This window comes from Nothoprocta perdicaria, unplaced genomic scaffold, assembly GCF_003342845.1.
Source record: "Nothoprocta perdicaria isolate Ctin4 unplaced genomic scaffold, notPer1 scaffold_44, whole genome shotgun sequence".
NCBI classification, from domain to species: Eukaryota; Metazoa; Chordata; class Aves; order Tinamiformes; family Tinamidae; genus Nothoprocta; species Nothoprocta perdicaria.
Window position 1 is genome coordinate 830,785 of NW_020455688.1, and position 17,376 is coordinate 848,160.

The 17,376-nt window shown below is 43.7% G+C and overlaps 1 protein-coding gene across 1 annotated transcript in view; it reads left to right on the top strand.

Annotated features, from left to right (window-relative positions):
• CELSR1 (cadherin EGF LAG seven-pass G-type receptor 1) overlaps positions 1-17,376 on the top strand; it is a 155,359-nt gene that overhangs the window by 134,873 nt on the left and 3,110 nt on the right. Inside the window, exons 25-32 of the mRNA XM_026046413.1 lie at positions 3,476-3,650; positions 8,000-8,112; positions 9,097-9,176; positions 10,651-10,777; positions 13,440-13,565; positions 14,758-14,852; positions 15,431-15,534; positions 16,260-16,427. Of these exons, the coding sequence (XP_025902198.1) occupies positions 3,476-3,650; positions 8,000-8,112; positions 9,097-9,176; positions 10,651-10,777; positions 13,440-13,565; positions 14,758-14,852; positions 15,431-15,534; positions 16,260-16,427 (988 nt within the window). The remainder of the gene's footprint in view (positions 1-3,475; positions 3,651-7,999; positions 8,113-9,096; positions 9,177-10,650; positions 10,778-13,439; positions 13,566-14,757; positions 14,853-15,430; positions 15,535-16,259; positions 16,428-17,376) is intronic.

The window sequence follows — 17,376 nt, forward strand, 5'->3', positions numbered from 1 at the left end:
TGAGTTTGCATATTAAAATAACAGTAGCTCAAAGGAGCGCACCTTGCCAGTTGATCCCCAGCACTCTGCGTAACTTGACCTTTCCCATGCCTTCCTGAGCACACCACTCATTTTTCACTGCATTTCACTGGCAGGGAGTTGATACTTTTTCACATTTCTGACATGAAAACTGAGGGGCCAAGCCCAGATCCCTGCAGGATCTTGCTGAAAGCACCACAGTAAATGAATGTTCTTCATTTCCAAATTCATTTTGTGRTATCAGGACATGTCAAGCAAATAGATATAAAGTTAGTAAACCTGTTCATCAATACAATGAACCCTAGTGGTTGTCCTTCATGAGACTGYTCTCTTTCACTCTTTCCCATTTTCACGCTATTGGGTTCTTGAAGTTCAGTTACTGGGATTCCATGAAACACCCCAAACCTTTAACCCACCTATGAAACCCTTTAAGTTACAGAATATATTTCATACAACAGAGGACTGCTCTTTACAGCCCAAGCAGTCAGTCTGAGAAGTGTGGAGGGCTATAAGCTATGTCTCCTTGAGACAATTATTCATCTGTCTGTGTGGAATGAGAGTTGTCTAACGAGTCATGCACTGATGAACATAAAGAGGAAAAGAATGTTGGAGCACAAATAATGCTGGGCTGCTTGGCACCAAGCCTCGCTTTTATGGGTTTCTGTAAATTACCAGTCACATTTCTGGGCGAGGTTTTAATCTTTCCATGTGCTATTGATAGAAAATGATTTATTTTCTTTTTTTTCTCTTACCTGAAAAAGGTAATTTTCAGGGCAGCAATCTACACATACACATGTGCTGATAGGAACAGAAAGAACCCTGCATGCATAGAAAAAGGAAAGGTCTTTTATTTGGTGAGCTACATTTTCAATAATGTTTGGTGTTGTAATAAAGTTGGTGCAGTAAGTGAATCCAGAAAGCTGGTGGTCTTTATATGATTCTTTCACTGTGTAAAATTAAACAGGGAAATATGGCTTATGGCCCTGAGCCTTACAGCATGGAAAAGCACTAAAAATTCATGCCAAAAACTGAAAGCTTGGACAGAGCTACACAGGAACAAAGGATCAGAAACACAATGTAAAACATTTTGAAATAGAAACTGAATGCTTACACAAAATGATTTTAATTCAAACTTATCAGCAAATTCTGGGTAGAATCCTTTGCTTTTCTTCTGAGGGAAGAAGGTTAATTTTTAGGTCTTCCTGCAGGTGTTGAATGGTGATGGTCACTCCTGTTTTCATCCATCAGACAGTTATGTCAGGAGCAATTGTGGTTAGCAAATATTACAGAAATGCTGCTCTGTGAAGGTCACAGGGTCCATTTGGTCACAGGGATGCCTGGAGGTACCATTTTTCACTCTAGTCTGAGTCACACTAGTGACAAAGTCCCTTTGGTTTCAGTGGGTCTTTCATTTTCACTGGTCTCAGAGTGGCCGATGATGGTCCTAGTCTCACGCTGCTGCTGCTGTTAGATAAAAACTAAAGCCAGGCCTGGAATTTAAAGGCACATCTCTCCTTGTTCCTAGCTGAAGGTGTGAACCAATAGACCAACATCAGGCTGCTCGTGCCTTTACTTGTCTCCTCATGCCTTGTCTTTGCATGACTGCAGGGTAGATCAGCCTCAAGGTCCAATTCTTCTGGACCCAGCATATCCTACAGCCCAGCAGTTTGGCGTTTTGCTCCACCGGAGGAGAAGGGAAGTTAATCCTCCCTGCTCAGGCTGGATCTAGACCTAGACCCCACTTGCCCACTTCCCTAGTCAAATTATTCTCATCTTGATATCAGGGGAAATACTGGTTCCACTTTTTGTATGTATCTGGGGAGTAGGCAGCAATCTACTTGAGGCTGTGTCATTTTAGTCCAGTGATATTGGCCAGGTGTCCTCAGCAACTCATTGAGATGTAGCTATCCAAGGGTCTAGAGGGATAGATCTACTATCTAACATTACATATTAATTAGATATTGGATATTAGATAGGTCTAATCAAGGAAGAACAGAGACACAAGGACAAAGGAGGCACTCACCAGCTTTCCCTGCAGAATCATCCCTGCTTTTATTCCTTGAATCTTCTTAAAGAATCCCAGAGAAAGAGCTGCAGGTGGAGCAGACCATTCCCTCATTAGCCCTTTCTAAATGAAGAAAACCTTGCTTATGAAGAAGACCTTCCTTTTTTTCTTTTTCCCCCCCCCATTTTTGAACAAAATTGTAGCATGGCCAAACTGTCTTACCCGTAGCCTGTTTCTAATCCTCCTACTGTGGTGTCACTGTCTCCTTTTCATACCGTTTCTGTCAACACTCACTCATGAGCTGCTGCCTCGCTGTGCAAGCCCTGCCTGCTCACCGGGAGCTGAACTCAGCAGCGTCGCCCCAAATTGTCGCTGAAGTCCGGCTTGAACATCAAACATCAAACATAGGCACAACATGGCCCACTGATCCTGTGCTAGATCATAATTTCACATGAAATTTTCTGTTTGTTAAACGTAACTTTCATTTAAGTGACAAGGAAATACCTCAAAGGAAGGGTGGATTTCTTACAGTCTAGATTTCATATATTGCTCGTGTACAACAAGTTGCTCCTGGTCTGAAGCTGCATGTCCCCAGGGGGAAGTTTGTCAAGATGGGCAGCAGGACTTTCTCAGGGTATAGTCCTAAACTGAAGGCCGAAGACCCATCTCTGACCTAACCTGCCCCTCAAAACAGGAGTTTCCTTGAACTAATATTGAGCCCTAGGCAGTGACCACATAGAACAAAACTGTACTAAAATGCGGCCTTCCTTGAGCAGGCAGCTCTCTCAATGGAGAGCATGAAGCAGCAGAAAACCTCCCAGGACATTTGTTACTTCGATAACGGGAGACACTGAGTCACTGCAGGGTTGAAGGCCCAGTCTCAGGATGGTCTCTGAAACTGGTTTGCCTGAGGCTGTCCTCACAGGGCTGTTAAATTCCCCATCACGGAGTGAGTTCGCAGGTGAGGCCCACACGTGAAACAGAGAAGAGGCTCTGCAGCCTCCACAGGAGCATCTTGCCTTTCTGTTCTGCTTCACTCCAGGAGCCAGAGCCGCAGCTTTAAGCACTGCCCCGTGGGGACACCGTCTCGGCCCACCCACTGGCCTCCTGCAGGAGGAGGAGGACATGAGGGCTGGACTCACTATCACCAGCAAAGGCACGTGGAGGAATTAACCAGAGCTTGCAGCGCAGGGGCTCGACGCGCCTTGAGCTCACTGCGTCAAACCCAACCATCCTCAGCACAGGCCTGATGATAGAACATTGGTTTTCACATCGTGAACAACTTCTCTGAACCTCCCAAAGCTATTGGAAATGCAAATTAATGGCAMTGTATTCTCTCTGCCAGATCTTTTCATTATAACTTTCCTTCAGCTGCACTGGGGAGACGGTGAGTCAGCAAGGTGCGTGGCTCAGCGCAGCAGCTCTAATTTCCGTGCCCTTTCCCTTCCGCAGTTTGTGTGCACGGTGATTGCCATCCTTCTGCATTACTGCTACATGAGCACCTTCGCGTGGATGTTTGTGGAGCAGCTCCACATCTACCGCATGCTGACCGAAGTGAGGAACATCAACTTTGGCCACATGCGCTTCTACTACGTCGTCGGATGGGGCATTCCCGCCATTATAACAGGTACCAAAAGGCAATGGAGACCCTTCAACAAGCCCCAGACAGCATTTTTTTCACTTTCCCTGCCATCTTCCCTGGCCAAATTCAGGAAAGTTACCCCGTCCAAGATAGCTGAGCCTGTGTTCAAAAGCTGCTGGCACTGCAGTGCTCTCCTGCAAGAGAGCAGCACCAAGTAATGAATACCACAAGTCAGCCTGAATTTGGCAAATCTGTGCACCAAATATCCACCGTCCCAGTTCAAGTGATACTGAGGGYTTTACAATAACATAAACCTAATTGAATGCAGATTAAAACAGGACTTGTTAATGTTGCTTGGAAATAACATTTTTAGRGTAATGGCTTTGCTTGCAGCCCTCAGACATTTTCCTGCACTGCAGGGTACTGCAGGGTGCAGACGTGCCTCTTGTGGGGAGCCGGCTACAGCGGCCTCAGGAGTGATGATACCCACCGGTCATTCCTGAACATTCCCACTGCTCTCCCTCCCCTAGCAGCAACTGCTCCCTGAAAGGGATTTGGGCAGTTTTGCTTGCCTTGGCACGAAAGCAAACTGGGAATATCCAAGCAGCCTTTTATTTCCTGACAGATGCAAAGGTAGTATCTTCGAGTCTAGGAAGAACAAGGAAAAGCTGGGAGCAGTTTCCAGCTCCTGCAGTGGGATACACACCTATGTCCACCCTCACCCTGCCTGTTTTTCATGTGGACATTTGAGGGGCTATCTGAAGCCTATGGAGCTGCATCCACTCAGGCAGGCRGCTCCTTGGGAAGGGCCCTTCACGGCACAGTTGGAGCGGGACGTTTCGGTTCAGTTATTTCAGGATATATCTCGCTATGTGGGAAGTCAGATCATAGGCAGGCAGTTAACTTTTACACAGTTATTTTTGTTTTTACAGATAACAAAATACTGTCATCAATGACAGAGCTTTAGGTCTCTCAGCTCAAATAGGTGTCACTCATGTATGCTTGGAAAAATACTGCAGAACAAGTTAGCCTTTTGCAAATACATGTTGGCTTTTTTTTTTTTTTAACCATGTGACTTAAAAAGTATAATACACAAGTGTAGCACAAGGTAATAGGATAGTACAGGTAACTTTTCTGGAGAGAAGGTAATTTTTTTCTCATTTGATCTTGTGAATAAATAATTTCAATTTCTTTTAATTTGTTCAGCATACAGGGACTGATAAGGCCTAGAACGTTCTATTGCTCTGGACATATTCCTGATATTTTAAATAGAAATTGTCTTTGAACTACTGGAATGTTTCAAAAGTGTATAGCTTTTATCAGTACACAGAAGCCTTTTATAATACATTCAAGAACATTTACGTACCGTCAGAGAGTTGATATCTGTTAGAAAYGAAGAATAATCATTAAATAGCAATWAAAAAAAWTTATTTCAGAACACTTAACCCTTCAGAGGAATTTAGTCAAGAGTTTCTGTTCCATGTTTAAAGTATTACAAAACATAATATATTATGCATGTATTATGAATTATGGTTCCAGGCTGTTCACTGTCATTTAAGCTATGATTCTACTAAATTAACTAAAATTTTTATTTACAGTAAAAAAATCAGGTTCCTATTATTGAGAAAGTCTGAGGATTTTGCTGAATAAAGTGAAATAAACCATTAGTTTGCCCTTCAATTTTAGAAATCTAAATCTCATCTGAAGAGAAGATTATTTAGTCATAAGTAAAATAGAGTATGGGATTTCTTGTCTCTGGATCACTTTGCTACTGTATGTATTTTAAGTAAGCTTCTTTGATATATTTTAAACTTCAGTTCAGAAAGAGTAAGAAGGCTCCAACCTCATAATATGCATCTTAAATATACCTTCTTTTAATTTCCTTCGACAGATATATCATGTATGTTTCTCAATAGTAGAAATGTCTAGGTACAGGAAAAGATTTTAGGACATTTTTCTAATTTGAAGGAGAAATATCCAGCCCAGGTCATCTCTACTATAGCTGTCCTGAAGAAGTGAAGCTTCAGCAGCAGTGGATTTACCTAGTCGCGTTTCCTTTTATTTTGTTATTTTCCATACTCAATTCATATCAACCTGGGACATAGTGATCTTAAGGGGGATAAGACCAGACTACTTGCTAAAGGAAACCTGGAGCTTTAGGGAGTAAAAAAAGCTTTAAGAAAATGTTTATATRGGGAAATTCCAACAAGGAAGAAGAGTATTTACACACACAATACAAGAGCAAGTTGTCATGATGAAGTGTAGGCTGGAAGAGGAGAGAAGGTTTTTGCCCATCCAAAGAGTGAGGTTCTGGAATACTCCCCATGTGGAGCAGTTGTGGGCAATTTCAAATTCACTTTCTGCTGGCACATTTTAAGACGGAGTCTCATCCATGCAGGAAGGGGATTTTATGGCTTCGTCGCCTCAGGAGCATCAGGCTGGATTTGGCACCCAGCAGGACCCATCCTGTTGGGAGCGTCTTTGTGCAAACCTGCACCCGGCTGCTCTGTGTACTCAGGGCTGGCTTTGCCTTGGAGACAGCAGAGCTCCTGTTCAAACAGGTTCTCACTCAGCCCACTCTTGCTGCTAAAATCAATAGCCTCTGGACAACAGCGTTTCTGAATCTGCACATTTGCTGCACACAATAAGCAAGGTGATGAGTCAGAGGAGCTGCAAAGTCGGGATGCTCCTCAGGTGGATCCCGGTCCCTGCAGACCACTCTGCTTGGCCATCACATCTACCTGTTCYGGAACTATCGGTGCACTGAGAATGGCAGCACTCAGCTCACGGCACCTGGGGTGACAGGGGTGCAGCAGTTAACTGATGTGCCGGAAAGATTTTTATATTAAATCACACTGGCTCAACTCTGCTTTTGAGCGAAGTGTCATTTCACATATTGTTGAATGCAGTAAAATCTGAGCCACATACCTGTAGACTGCAATTTGCTYCATTTGTTTAATGGAGAATTTTAGGGTAGGATTTTGAGAGTGAAAAAATGTTGCTGCCTGCCAATTAAACTTAGAGCCAGATGTTTGGTCAAATTGTAGTTTTAAGTCCCGCTAATAGGGAAATGAAGTCCTGGGAAACAGGCTGTGTCTATAGAATTACATCTGTATAAAATATTTTATGGTCCCTTAATCATTTATAGCTAATTCTTTCTGGATGGTAACCGCTAAAGGCGTTGATGAAAAGGCCAATAGAAGCACAGGGGGAGCGAGCAACCCTGTCTCACTCCACGCTTTGGAGAAAACAGATCCAATATCCACTGCTTTGCCAAAGAGCCAGTTTAGTTTTCATAGAGTGTAGGCCTGCACCAGATGTGAATACTGGCTGGGGGCCAAACGTTATACACACAGAGCGAAATGTCGCTGCCTCTCCTTTTTTTAGTGTCTTTTCATCAAACTATGCAGGTGTTGATTAATACACATAAATTCTCATGGAGGAGACCGGCACTGCCGTGAACCTTGGATGCCTGCCTGAGTCAGGACATGCACTTGCTGCTATAGGTGCCTCCTGGCACCTAAAGAACGTGCTGCAGCCATTTAMCATATGTCACTGGCCATAGGCCTCRCAGGATCCAATTCAGAGGCTTCAAGAAGGAAGAGCTCTGCAGTGTTTTGCAGATGCAAGGCAGCAATCCCAGACCATTTCCATATGGACAAAGTTTCGATCACAAAGCCAGTATTCCAGGTGGGAGGTTCAGAGACTCCCATGGAAATGTCCAAGCTTCAAAAATTGAGGCAATAAAAGGTATATTCTTAACTGGGTTTCCTTGGTGGCATGAACACACCTCATTTAAAAAGGTGGTGAAGCAAGGAGAGGCGGGCACTTCAGCTGTATCTCGGGCTTTCAGCTGTACCTGAACTCAAGCAGTTAACTTCTTACAGTAGCTCCCAGGTTCCTTTGTCTCTGCTGTTATTTTAATGACACTAAGCTCACGGCACTTAAGAATGAACCTTTTTTTTTTCTCTCCTCTAGTCAGCTCTTCAGCTATGATTCATGTCATTCTGCTGTACAAGCTTATTGAAATTCCTCAACACGTCACTCACCCTAAAGGCTTGATCACTCTCTGCGAATCTGACTGTAAAATTGTGTACAGCTGACTTGGGATTTGTTGTAGCTTTTTTTTGTAGACAAATGTTGCAGGCAAAATTTGTAGTAGGCAAAATTTGTAGTGTTACTTAATATGGAATGACGTAAGTAAAGTAAAATTTACCAAAATTTAATTTCAGTGTTTGCCTAGATTTTTATTTTCTAGATTGTCCTATTTATGACATTTTACCTTTGTCATTTTTGTTTGTCTAACAGTGATTTCAGAACATTACTGTGTCTGATTGTTTAGAAGGTCTCACCAGCATCTTTCTAATGTCCTTTTTCTGCATTTTGTGATTCAGGACTTGCTGTTGGTCTGGACCCACAGGGCTATGGGAACCCTGATTTCTGCTGGTTGTCTGTTCATGACACTCTCATCTGGAGTTTTGCTGGACCCATCATAATTGTTGTTGTTGTAAGTATGGTGGAGTTGGCATCTGCCTCTGTCTTGCTACAACTTTTCCTTTTTGTTTTGTCAACCAGTAGACATAATCTGAAGCAGCAGTATTCTTTACATCAACAAAGCAAGACTTGACAAGTCACTAGGACCACACTTCATTCACCTGGAAGTTCAGAGGGAATATTAAGTAATTCTAATTTCAGGAATTCTAAAGAATTGGCTGATATTTAACTTCTCACTTAAAACTTTTCTTGATGGCAGAAGACCAGAAGATATATCTATGGAGTGACCATATCTTGAATACCAATTGCAGTTGTGGTTCCCTYATCTCAAAAAGCGTGAAGCAGACCTGGCAAAGGTGCAGAGAGGTGTCTCTGGTAACAAATGTTACCAGAAACACAGAATAGCCCCCCTTGATGGCCAAACTGTTCAGTGTGTTTTCCARTGCACAGAGTGGTAGGAGATGGCAAGTTCCCTAAAGCAGGACATTGAGGCAGGTAAAACCCTAACTCCACATGGTTGCCAAAAGTGGCTGGACCAGCTCATGGCATAAGGATTCAACAGAGTTAGAGGTGACTAAACGCAAAAACACCTCATATATCCCAGCTCTGGAAATGAGTGGAGGCTGGAGGAGCATCCTGAGGAATTATTGCTATGTGTTTCCTCTGTTTTTATATTATGTTCCTCTTTGGCCCTAGCTGAAACAAAATGCTAGGCTAAGTGGAGTCTGCTCTGGTTGAGGATAATCATTCCTGATTTCCTCAATCTGTCACAGGGCAGTCTCACTGGTTTCAGCAGGATGGAGTCCAGGGTGTTCTTGACTAATATTGCCTTGAAACGAGATGAATTTTAGAACTTGAAGAGACATGCAAATTGAAGGGAAAATATTTTTGGCACTGCAACCCTTTTTAGGATAACAATTCCATTGTAAATGAAAACCGAGCTCTTAACAAATTTGCGGGAAAAAAATCCATGCTGTTATTTCAATTTCTCTTTCAGATAAACACTGTCATCTTTATACTGGCAATGAAAGCATCGTGCAGGCAAAGGCAACGCTCGTTTGAGAAAAACGGAGTCATGTAAGTTTGGAGCCAGGATTCAAAACCCTGTAGAAGTTCTGGCCAGGAATGGTGAAAGGGACAGGCTGCTTTAAGGCAACCATTAGGGTGGGGAACAAATAAACWATTTGGAGAAGGAGACAGTTTATAGTGGTTAAAGAAGTGGGAGGCATTTTACCATCATTTATTTCTGGTGTCCTCTCTAAAGCTCTGCTAAGTGTCCAGCATGGTGCTTGCTACTGCAGATAAGACAGGAGAGGGAAGAAGTTCGAATACTCATCCTTCTCTATGATATCTTTGCTCTTCCAGAGCTTTTAATGTGTTCCCTGTTACTAAATTGGTTCATGTCAGCCCACAGCAATTTCTAGGTAGATGTAATTATGGTAGAGACTCTCCTCTTGGTAGCCTTTGGCTCAGAAAAGTGTCCCCTTAAGAAAGCAGAAATTACAGGATTTGTTCTGGCAGTGGCTTTCTGTGCTTGGACCAGCCTCTGGCCCCACTCTGCTCCACATGGGATGAGCAGAAAGCCCCACAAGCTGCAACTCGTAGCATTTCCTACCTATTATGGCCGMCTGTTCCCATTAGCCTGTATTTTGCCCAAAGCTTATAATTTACCTGTGAACTAAAATGTGATTAGCTAGTGGCAAGACAACTCTTAAAAAAATAGGTAGCTAAATGAGATTTCAAAAGTTTTCCTCTACGTGAGATTTCAGAAGTTTTCTTCTAGCTATTTATTCAACACTGGCTGTCAAGTTATGTTTGAGTTTCTTTTCTAAACCTCCATGAACAAAAGGAGTGTATTTGTGACCAATGTCACAAATTTGACAAATTTGTATTTGGCACCAATTTTTGTAAAATCTGCATTTTGTAGAAATAACCTTTTGCCCCTGTGACTATCTTTTTAAAGCACTGGTGGAAATAACATTTTGAAGCAAACAGGCATTCCCCTGAGTGCTCTCCATGCAAGCCCCTGGCTGCAACGTTGTGAAAGAATGTGAAAGGGAGCTTGGCAAACAGCAGCGAGAGCGACCTGACCGCTCACTGCCCACATCTCCTCCTCAGAGTCAACAAGGCTGAACAGAAGAGCTTGGCTCATTTGTTTGAAAAGGAAAAAAAAATACCCTTAGACACGAACTTGAAAAGAAATTATATTTTTTTTTAAATCTGCTTTTAGATATTGAGTGGTGKTGTGGGCGAGATGGGAACTGGCATTCCAGCTGTGTTAATTTTCCCTTGCCAGTGCCTGGATGTTAAGCTCTCTCCCAGCCAAATACTTGCCTTTATTTTGCCTGTATCCCTAAGGGTCTTTGCAGTTAGGTGCTCTCGTGTCCTGGCCTGTGAGCTGCACACTCCATGTACATTCAAGAAGGAAAGGGAACTCCTAACATTCCTTGGTGCCTCCGGGGCTGGGAAGTTTTATTTCTTCTGTTCTTCTATTTCTCCTTCTTTCTTTCTTTCTCCTTCRTGCAAATGACTGTACGAATCTGCCTCACAGGTCTGTGCTGCGGACGGCCTTCATCCTCTTGCTGCTCATCAGCGCCACGTGGCTGCTGGGGCTGCTGGCCGTGAACAGCGACGTCATGACGTTTCACTATCTCTTTGCCATTTTCAGCTGCCTGCAGGTAGGTGAGAGGGCTGCAGATCTGCAGTGCCCAGTTGGCCAGGCTGCCTGCTCCTCAGCAAAGGCTGCTCAATGCTGAGCCCAAACCTCTTGCCTTGTTAAGGCGAGCTTAACAAGAGCAGAGATGTTCAGTGCAATTTTCACTSGCTTTTCTCAAAGTGGAGGTTTATTTCACCAAAACAAAAGAGTTTTCATCATAACTTTGAGTGAATGTATCTCTSTGTTTTAGTCACTCTAGATTAGATGCTTGAACACTGTGACAGATTAATAACAGTCAGCAATTACACCTCTGCCTTTCTGGAGGCAGAGACTTTATTGCTATCTTCTGCATGCTCATGTTAACACTGGTTCTATTGCTTCTCCTTCTCTGGAGAGCTTCCAAACCCGTTTGGATGCAGCCCTGTGCCACATGCTCTAAGTGACCCTGTGTGTGCAGGGGGTTTGAACTAGATGATCTCTAAAAGTCCYTTCCAACCTTGACGATTCTATGATTCTACCACAAAGTAGGAGACTGAGTTTCATTTCATCTAGACTGGAGAGTTCAAGGCTTTCACAAACTAATTTATGATTTAAGGAAATGAGTCAAATATGTTTTGCAAATAGATTTGTTTGCCCTGGGGAGACATGACAAGGAAGCCTTGAAGCTTGGTGTTGGTCACTACTTAAATGTGAGCAAGAAGTGCAGTAACCATCGTGGCAGCTGCCTGAAATATTAATACAAGAGCTTCCTCAGGACAGTTTTGCCAGTCTGATCAGAACAGGCACAAATGGCAGTAAAAGAGAAAAAGAAATCTGCTTGCTCTCCTCCAGAGATGGTTCCACAACATGTCTTGGGAGAATATCAAATAGACCACCTGGAGCAAGGTTATTTTGTCAYTGCCGCTGGCCTCCTATGAAATAAATGCATCCCCACAGACTGTATTGCCAGGCTTTTAGAATAAAGTTAAATTAAGTGTGATGAGAGGGAGGAAAACCAGCAGCTGGAAGTCTCTATACTTACCAGGAGAGGCATGGTGATGTTTCACRTCATTGCCTTCTTGGAACTTGTATTTTTAAAGAGACATTTATTTGAAATTTATTAATGAATAATCCCAGAGCTAATGCCAGCTAAAATTCCATTTGAGTGAATGTTTAGAAAGTGAACTTGAAGTTTAAAGTTACTTGAAGTCAATTGCTGAAGCCATGAAATGCAGGCAYCTGGTGATGTTGGTACAGCTGCAACTTCCTGAGCGATTGGCTTCAATATGATGTATCTGCAACCAAAATTGGGAACAGYTGGGGAGCTGCATGAATTCCCTCAGAGCAAATACATCTGAATGCATGCACGTGCATCCCACACACGTGGCCCCAAGAAAACCRTGAACGTTTGTCTCTGACATACCAGTAACTGTCCATCTGGGTGGATTTCGATATTCCCATTGGGAGATATTGCTGGACCAAGGACCATATGGGGCAAAAGGTGGGATATCTCTGCTCTTTGCACTCCTGCAGGCTGGGGGCTCACGTAATGGAGAGCAGCTCTGTAAAGAAGGACCATGAAGTCCTGGTGGACAGGTTGATCACGAGCCTGCAATGAGCTCTTGTGGCCAACATGGCCAATGCTGAGAGGAGGAGTGTGGGGTCTAATGCTGGGCTTCCCAATACAAAAGAGATGTGGGACTATCAGAGTGAGTCCAGCAAAGGGCTGCCAAGAGGGTGAAAGGACTGAATTCTCTCTCATATGAGGAAGGGCTGAGAGAATTGAGACTCTTCAGTGTGAAGAGAAGACTGAGGGGTGATCTTATTGATGTGTATAAGTACACATCAGGCAATGGGCAGAGACAGAAWCCCAGGAAATTCTGTCTGACCCTGAGGGAAAAACTTCTTTACTGTGAGGGTGACTGAGCACTGGCACGGGTTACCCGGAGAGGCTGTGAAGTTTCCTTYCTTCCAGGTTCCTTCAAAACCTGTCTAGATACAGTCCTGCATGGGCAATGTGCTCTACGTGACACTGCTCGAGCAGAGAGTTGGACCAGGTGATCCTCAGAGGTCCCTGCCAACCTCAACCATTTTGTGATTCCGTAAAAATCTCCCCATTGATCGTGYCTCACAAGGCTCTGCAAAATTCCTTCAGCAATAATATTAAGCATACCTATCACAGAATTTCCCCATTTCTGGGGCTTTTATCTAAAGGCTGTGTATTTTTGATGTACTCCTCTWGATTTTGTTTAATCATCAGTGTGTAAACTCTAAAATCTTAGTACAATTACAAACCTGAAGCTTCCTAAAATATTTCCAGTGGGGCRTCCAGTGGAAATCCCCTTTGCATATTTTGGAAAAAAACTTCCTTCCCCAACTGCTCTGAAAACCAACATCTACTCTGAGCCTTGCTATCTAAATACTGGAAGAAAACAGCTTTGTATACATTTTTCAAGGCCTTTATGTGCGTTTAAAACTTGAAAATAGATTATGAAGAAATCCTAGGAAATTAAGAATTACCAGTTGAGTCAAAGACAGAAAACAATTATTGCTGTTGTGGTCACAATCATTATTGACATCGTGGMCTATGGACTGGAAATTCAGAGGTTGCTTCAGAAAGGCTGCTCTCTGAGGTCTGTTTGTACTTCCAGTTCGGTAGCAGTGAATCACTGTGATTTATTCTTCCTCTCTCTAAAATGTTCCAGGGGCTGTTCATTTTCTTCTTCCACTGCGTATTCAACAAAGAAGTCAGGAAGCACTTGAAGAATACTTTAACTGGAAAGAAACCTCTTCCAGATGATTCTTCTGCAACAAGAGCTACGTTATTAACGGTAAGAAAAAAAATGAAAAAAAAAATCTTATTTTTCGTTAAAAGAAAATTTATCTTAATTATACTGGTAGGTGGCTTGTCTATAATAAAATGAATTTTCTGATYGATTGCAGTGTCATGCTCAAAGATTACTAGTGGTGTCTCTCAAAGGTTTTTATTACTCTTAATTAAAGCTTCTGGGAAGAAATTGTTTTTCCCTCAGCATCAAAAACCACTTGATTCATTCAAGACTTCCAATAAATTCATAAGTAATGCAGACTTTTAATGGGAGCTCATTATTTTTTTTTCTTGCAGATTTCAAAGAAAACTGCACAAAAGTGTATGTGTGGGGTTCTAAAGTACTTGGCTGCTTGCAATTTTCTGATTAGTTTGTAGTCATGTTCACTTATTTAATGGACAGTTTGAAACTTATAAATAGAATAGCTGGTTACTCCTCCACAAATATTGTAATYTATGTGACTGCATTTGCACTGGTAAACTAAAGAGGAACAAATCTTAGACTTGAGCCCTGGCCCACAGTCATGCGTAGTATTTAACTATTATTATACTCCCTGACTGATATTTTTTAAGCTGTTCTATCTAGCTGTTTCCCAGTCCATGTATTGGCATGACTAGGGGAAGGGAAGAACCAGCACAGCCCRAGGGCTGCTCACAAATAGGATAAAGCTGCCCTGTTTTGGGAGAAAAGGGAATTCAGCCATATGGACACGAGCTTTGCCATCCATTCCTTTTACTCTCAGGGCAGAGACTGGGGCCTTGCCCATCACCAAATGACCTAAAGCTGGTTTTTAATATAGAAAAGGATGTGTATATATATATTTATATATAGTATTGTGGATGTGTATATGTGTATATATATATATAATCACTCAAGTATATAAGCCCACAAACAAAAACATCCCTAAGTGTCATTCTCATATATATAGGATTTAGGAATGATATAAAGGTTTGTTTTTAGTTATTATGTAGCAAGTTCCCTATCCTTCAGCCTGCCAAAGGTGGTTGTTCATCTCACTTTTCCCTGCAGTGCTGGTGGGTAGATTTTGTCCGAGGGGATATTTGCCCTTGTCCAAATCATACAACTCTGCCAAATGGAGAGGGCTTTTTCCGGGCTGATCTGAAATCCAACTGCATGTCGAGCTGCACTGAAAAAGTGCTTCTCACCACTCACTGTTGCTCTTTTTCTCCCTCAGCGCTCTCTGAACTGTAACAACACGTACATAGAGGAGCCAAATATGTATCGCACAACTATCGGGGAATCCACTGTCTCCCTAGAGAGCACCGTCAGGTCAGCCAAGAGCCACAATAGCTACCTTGCTTATATTCTCAGGTAATCAGGTGGCAGGGGCATGGCTTTCAGGTGCTTGCCTTCCTCTTTCCGTTGCTCTCGTGAAAAGAAAACATCAAAACAGATGTTTGGGCTCAAGTGCTGCTTGTTTCCTGCCTTAGCAGTTCTGTTTCGTGTGACTGCCGTGGTGTGTAGAGCATCTTTGGTGCATGCATCTGTGACAGCTTTGCCTCCCTGCATCCCTGCGCTGTGCAAACGGGGCAGGAGCTGTTCATGTGCCAGTCACACCAGCTCCTTGGGCCACGCCGCTTGCCGTGCTGCTTCAGCTGTGTCTCAAGGGCTGGAATTTAGCTCATTAACTCCGGCTGTTTAGGAATGTGATTCATGTGATCAAAGGCAGGCAGCCACATGAGGATAAGCTGTGTCTTGCTGTAAAAATGACTGCAGTGACAACAGAGGACACCCCAGCTGGCTACCCAAACTCTGACTGTACACACTTGACCAGATGAATCACATCTGTCTGTCTGCCTCGGTAAGAGCAGTACATTGATCAGAAAGGTCTTCTTTTATTCCCTAAGGGATGAGGCTGCTCATAAGCTCAGTGGATCCTCAAGTCAAGCAAGGGCTGGTCAGACTGAAGCAGACTCCTCAATTTTCCATAGGAATCCCTCAAAATCCAAYGGTAAGATATATTTTTTTAATTGTTTGACCCACTTGGGCACCTTTTCCTCCTTGGTACCTTTTTCAAGGGCTTCTGCAATAGTAGGAAGAGCGAATCTATCTCACTGGGCCTCATTCTCAATTAAAACAGTGCTTTTGGCGTCACGAGATCCACAGTGATTGTCTTACTAGGGAATTCTGGAGTGAAAATACCATGTATCTGCTTCTTGTGGTGGTTCAGTTTTAATTTGACAGCTGTCACAGCTGTTGACAGTTTCTGGCATCCAGGTTCTTTCTCTCAAATTATGCTGTTACTCTTGATTTTTTAATTGGAGATCTTTTAATGCTTGAGACCTCGAGGCAATATCTTCTTTACTGATAAGCATTTCGTACCGGAAAATGAGACGTGTCATTCGGCTGATTTCCTTTCACTTGGGTCCTGATGTTAAACTTTGTTGCCTTGTAGCAGTTTTTAAGAGTGCACTTCCAGATTTTCTCTAGGTAGCTGGTTTGCCTGTGTKTGGTGTTGACTGAGGTCCTGTGGAGCTGCTCTTCTGCGTATTGAGGAGCRAGCAGTAACGTCCCCATCACTTAGGTGGACGCCACAGTGCAGTGGGTTGATGCAGTGTCACTTGGGCGCTCACACCCGGCGCGTCCCCAGCCCAGAGCAGCCTCTTCCTCTCGGGGTGCTCTGGTCAGGGGGGCTGGAGTGACTCTTTGCCCCCTGCTCTCTCCCCAYGCCCGCAGAGCACGACTCGGACTCGGACAGCGAGCTGTCGCTCGAYGAGCACAGCAGCTCCTACGCCTCCTCCCACTCTTCGGACAGCGAGGAAGACGGCATCGAGCCGGAGAAAAAGTGGAACACAACCACTTCCAAAAACAATGAGCGGGGCCCTCTCCACAGCACTCCCAAAGGTACTCCCGGTGCAAGCCGCAGATTTGAGAGCACTGGATTTATTCCCTTCTGAAAAATGACTTGAGGGATGATGGAAAATTTACCATAGCATTTACTAGCATAGGATGACAGCTCTGTATCCCTACTGCTGCCCCTAGCTGCTGCAAAGAGATCTGTGTTCTGTCCAGCTCAGAGGGCCTTTCTTCTGTCCCAGGGGCTTTTTCCCTCAGTAAATTAATGCATAAGCATGAGGGATGCACAAGCACTTGTGCAGAATTGGGTGCTGAGGGGTCCCTGCATCACCTGGAATGGGCACCTCCATGATGGGGGAGGCAAAGAAGATGAAGGATAGTTAGAGGGTAGGAAGAAACACCTGCCTCTCCTCATGTGCAATACAGGCATAGGGTTTTAGTGGGGTCAGGAGAGGCTGTGGATCTACAGGGTTCAAGAACGTGAGAGCACCCAATGCCAACACTGTGCAGCTGGGTACAGGCTCTTTTRGACACAGTTCACCTTACCCTGAAGGTAGGTAGGTCATCTTAGCAAAATACACATGTCCAAAGATTGGAGACAGGAATCTACCCTCAGTCAGTCAGTGTGTTTGTGTTTTGAGGGCTCCTGGTGGCCACCTCCTCTTTCACCTTCTGTTGTGTTAGTGCAAGAGGCAGTTCAGGCTTCAGCCAGCCCAACTTTATTCCCACCAGGATTTCCACTGGCTCGTATGCCATTAGCATGAGCTTTAAAAGGTTTCCTTTAATGAGCTTTAAATGGACCCCTTGGTCCATTCCTTGCCATAGCTGCTGGGGTCTGCCAAGTCCAGTTGGAGGCCTGTGGCCAGTGGTGTCYCCCAGGGGTCAGTRCTGGGCCCRGTGCTGTTCAACTTGTTTATCAATGACCTGGACGAGGGCACGGAATGCACCCTGAGCAAGTTTGTGGATGACACCAAGCTGGGTGGAGTGGCCGACACTC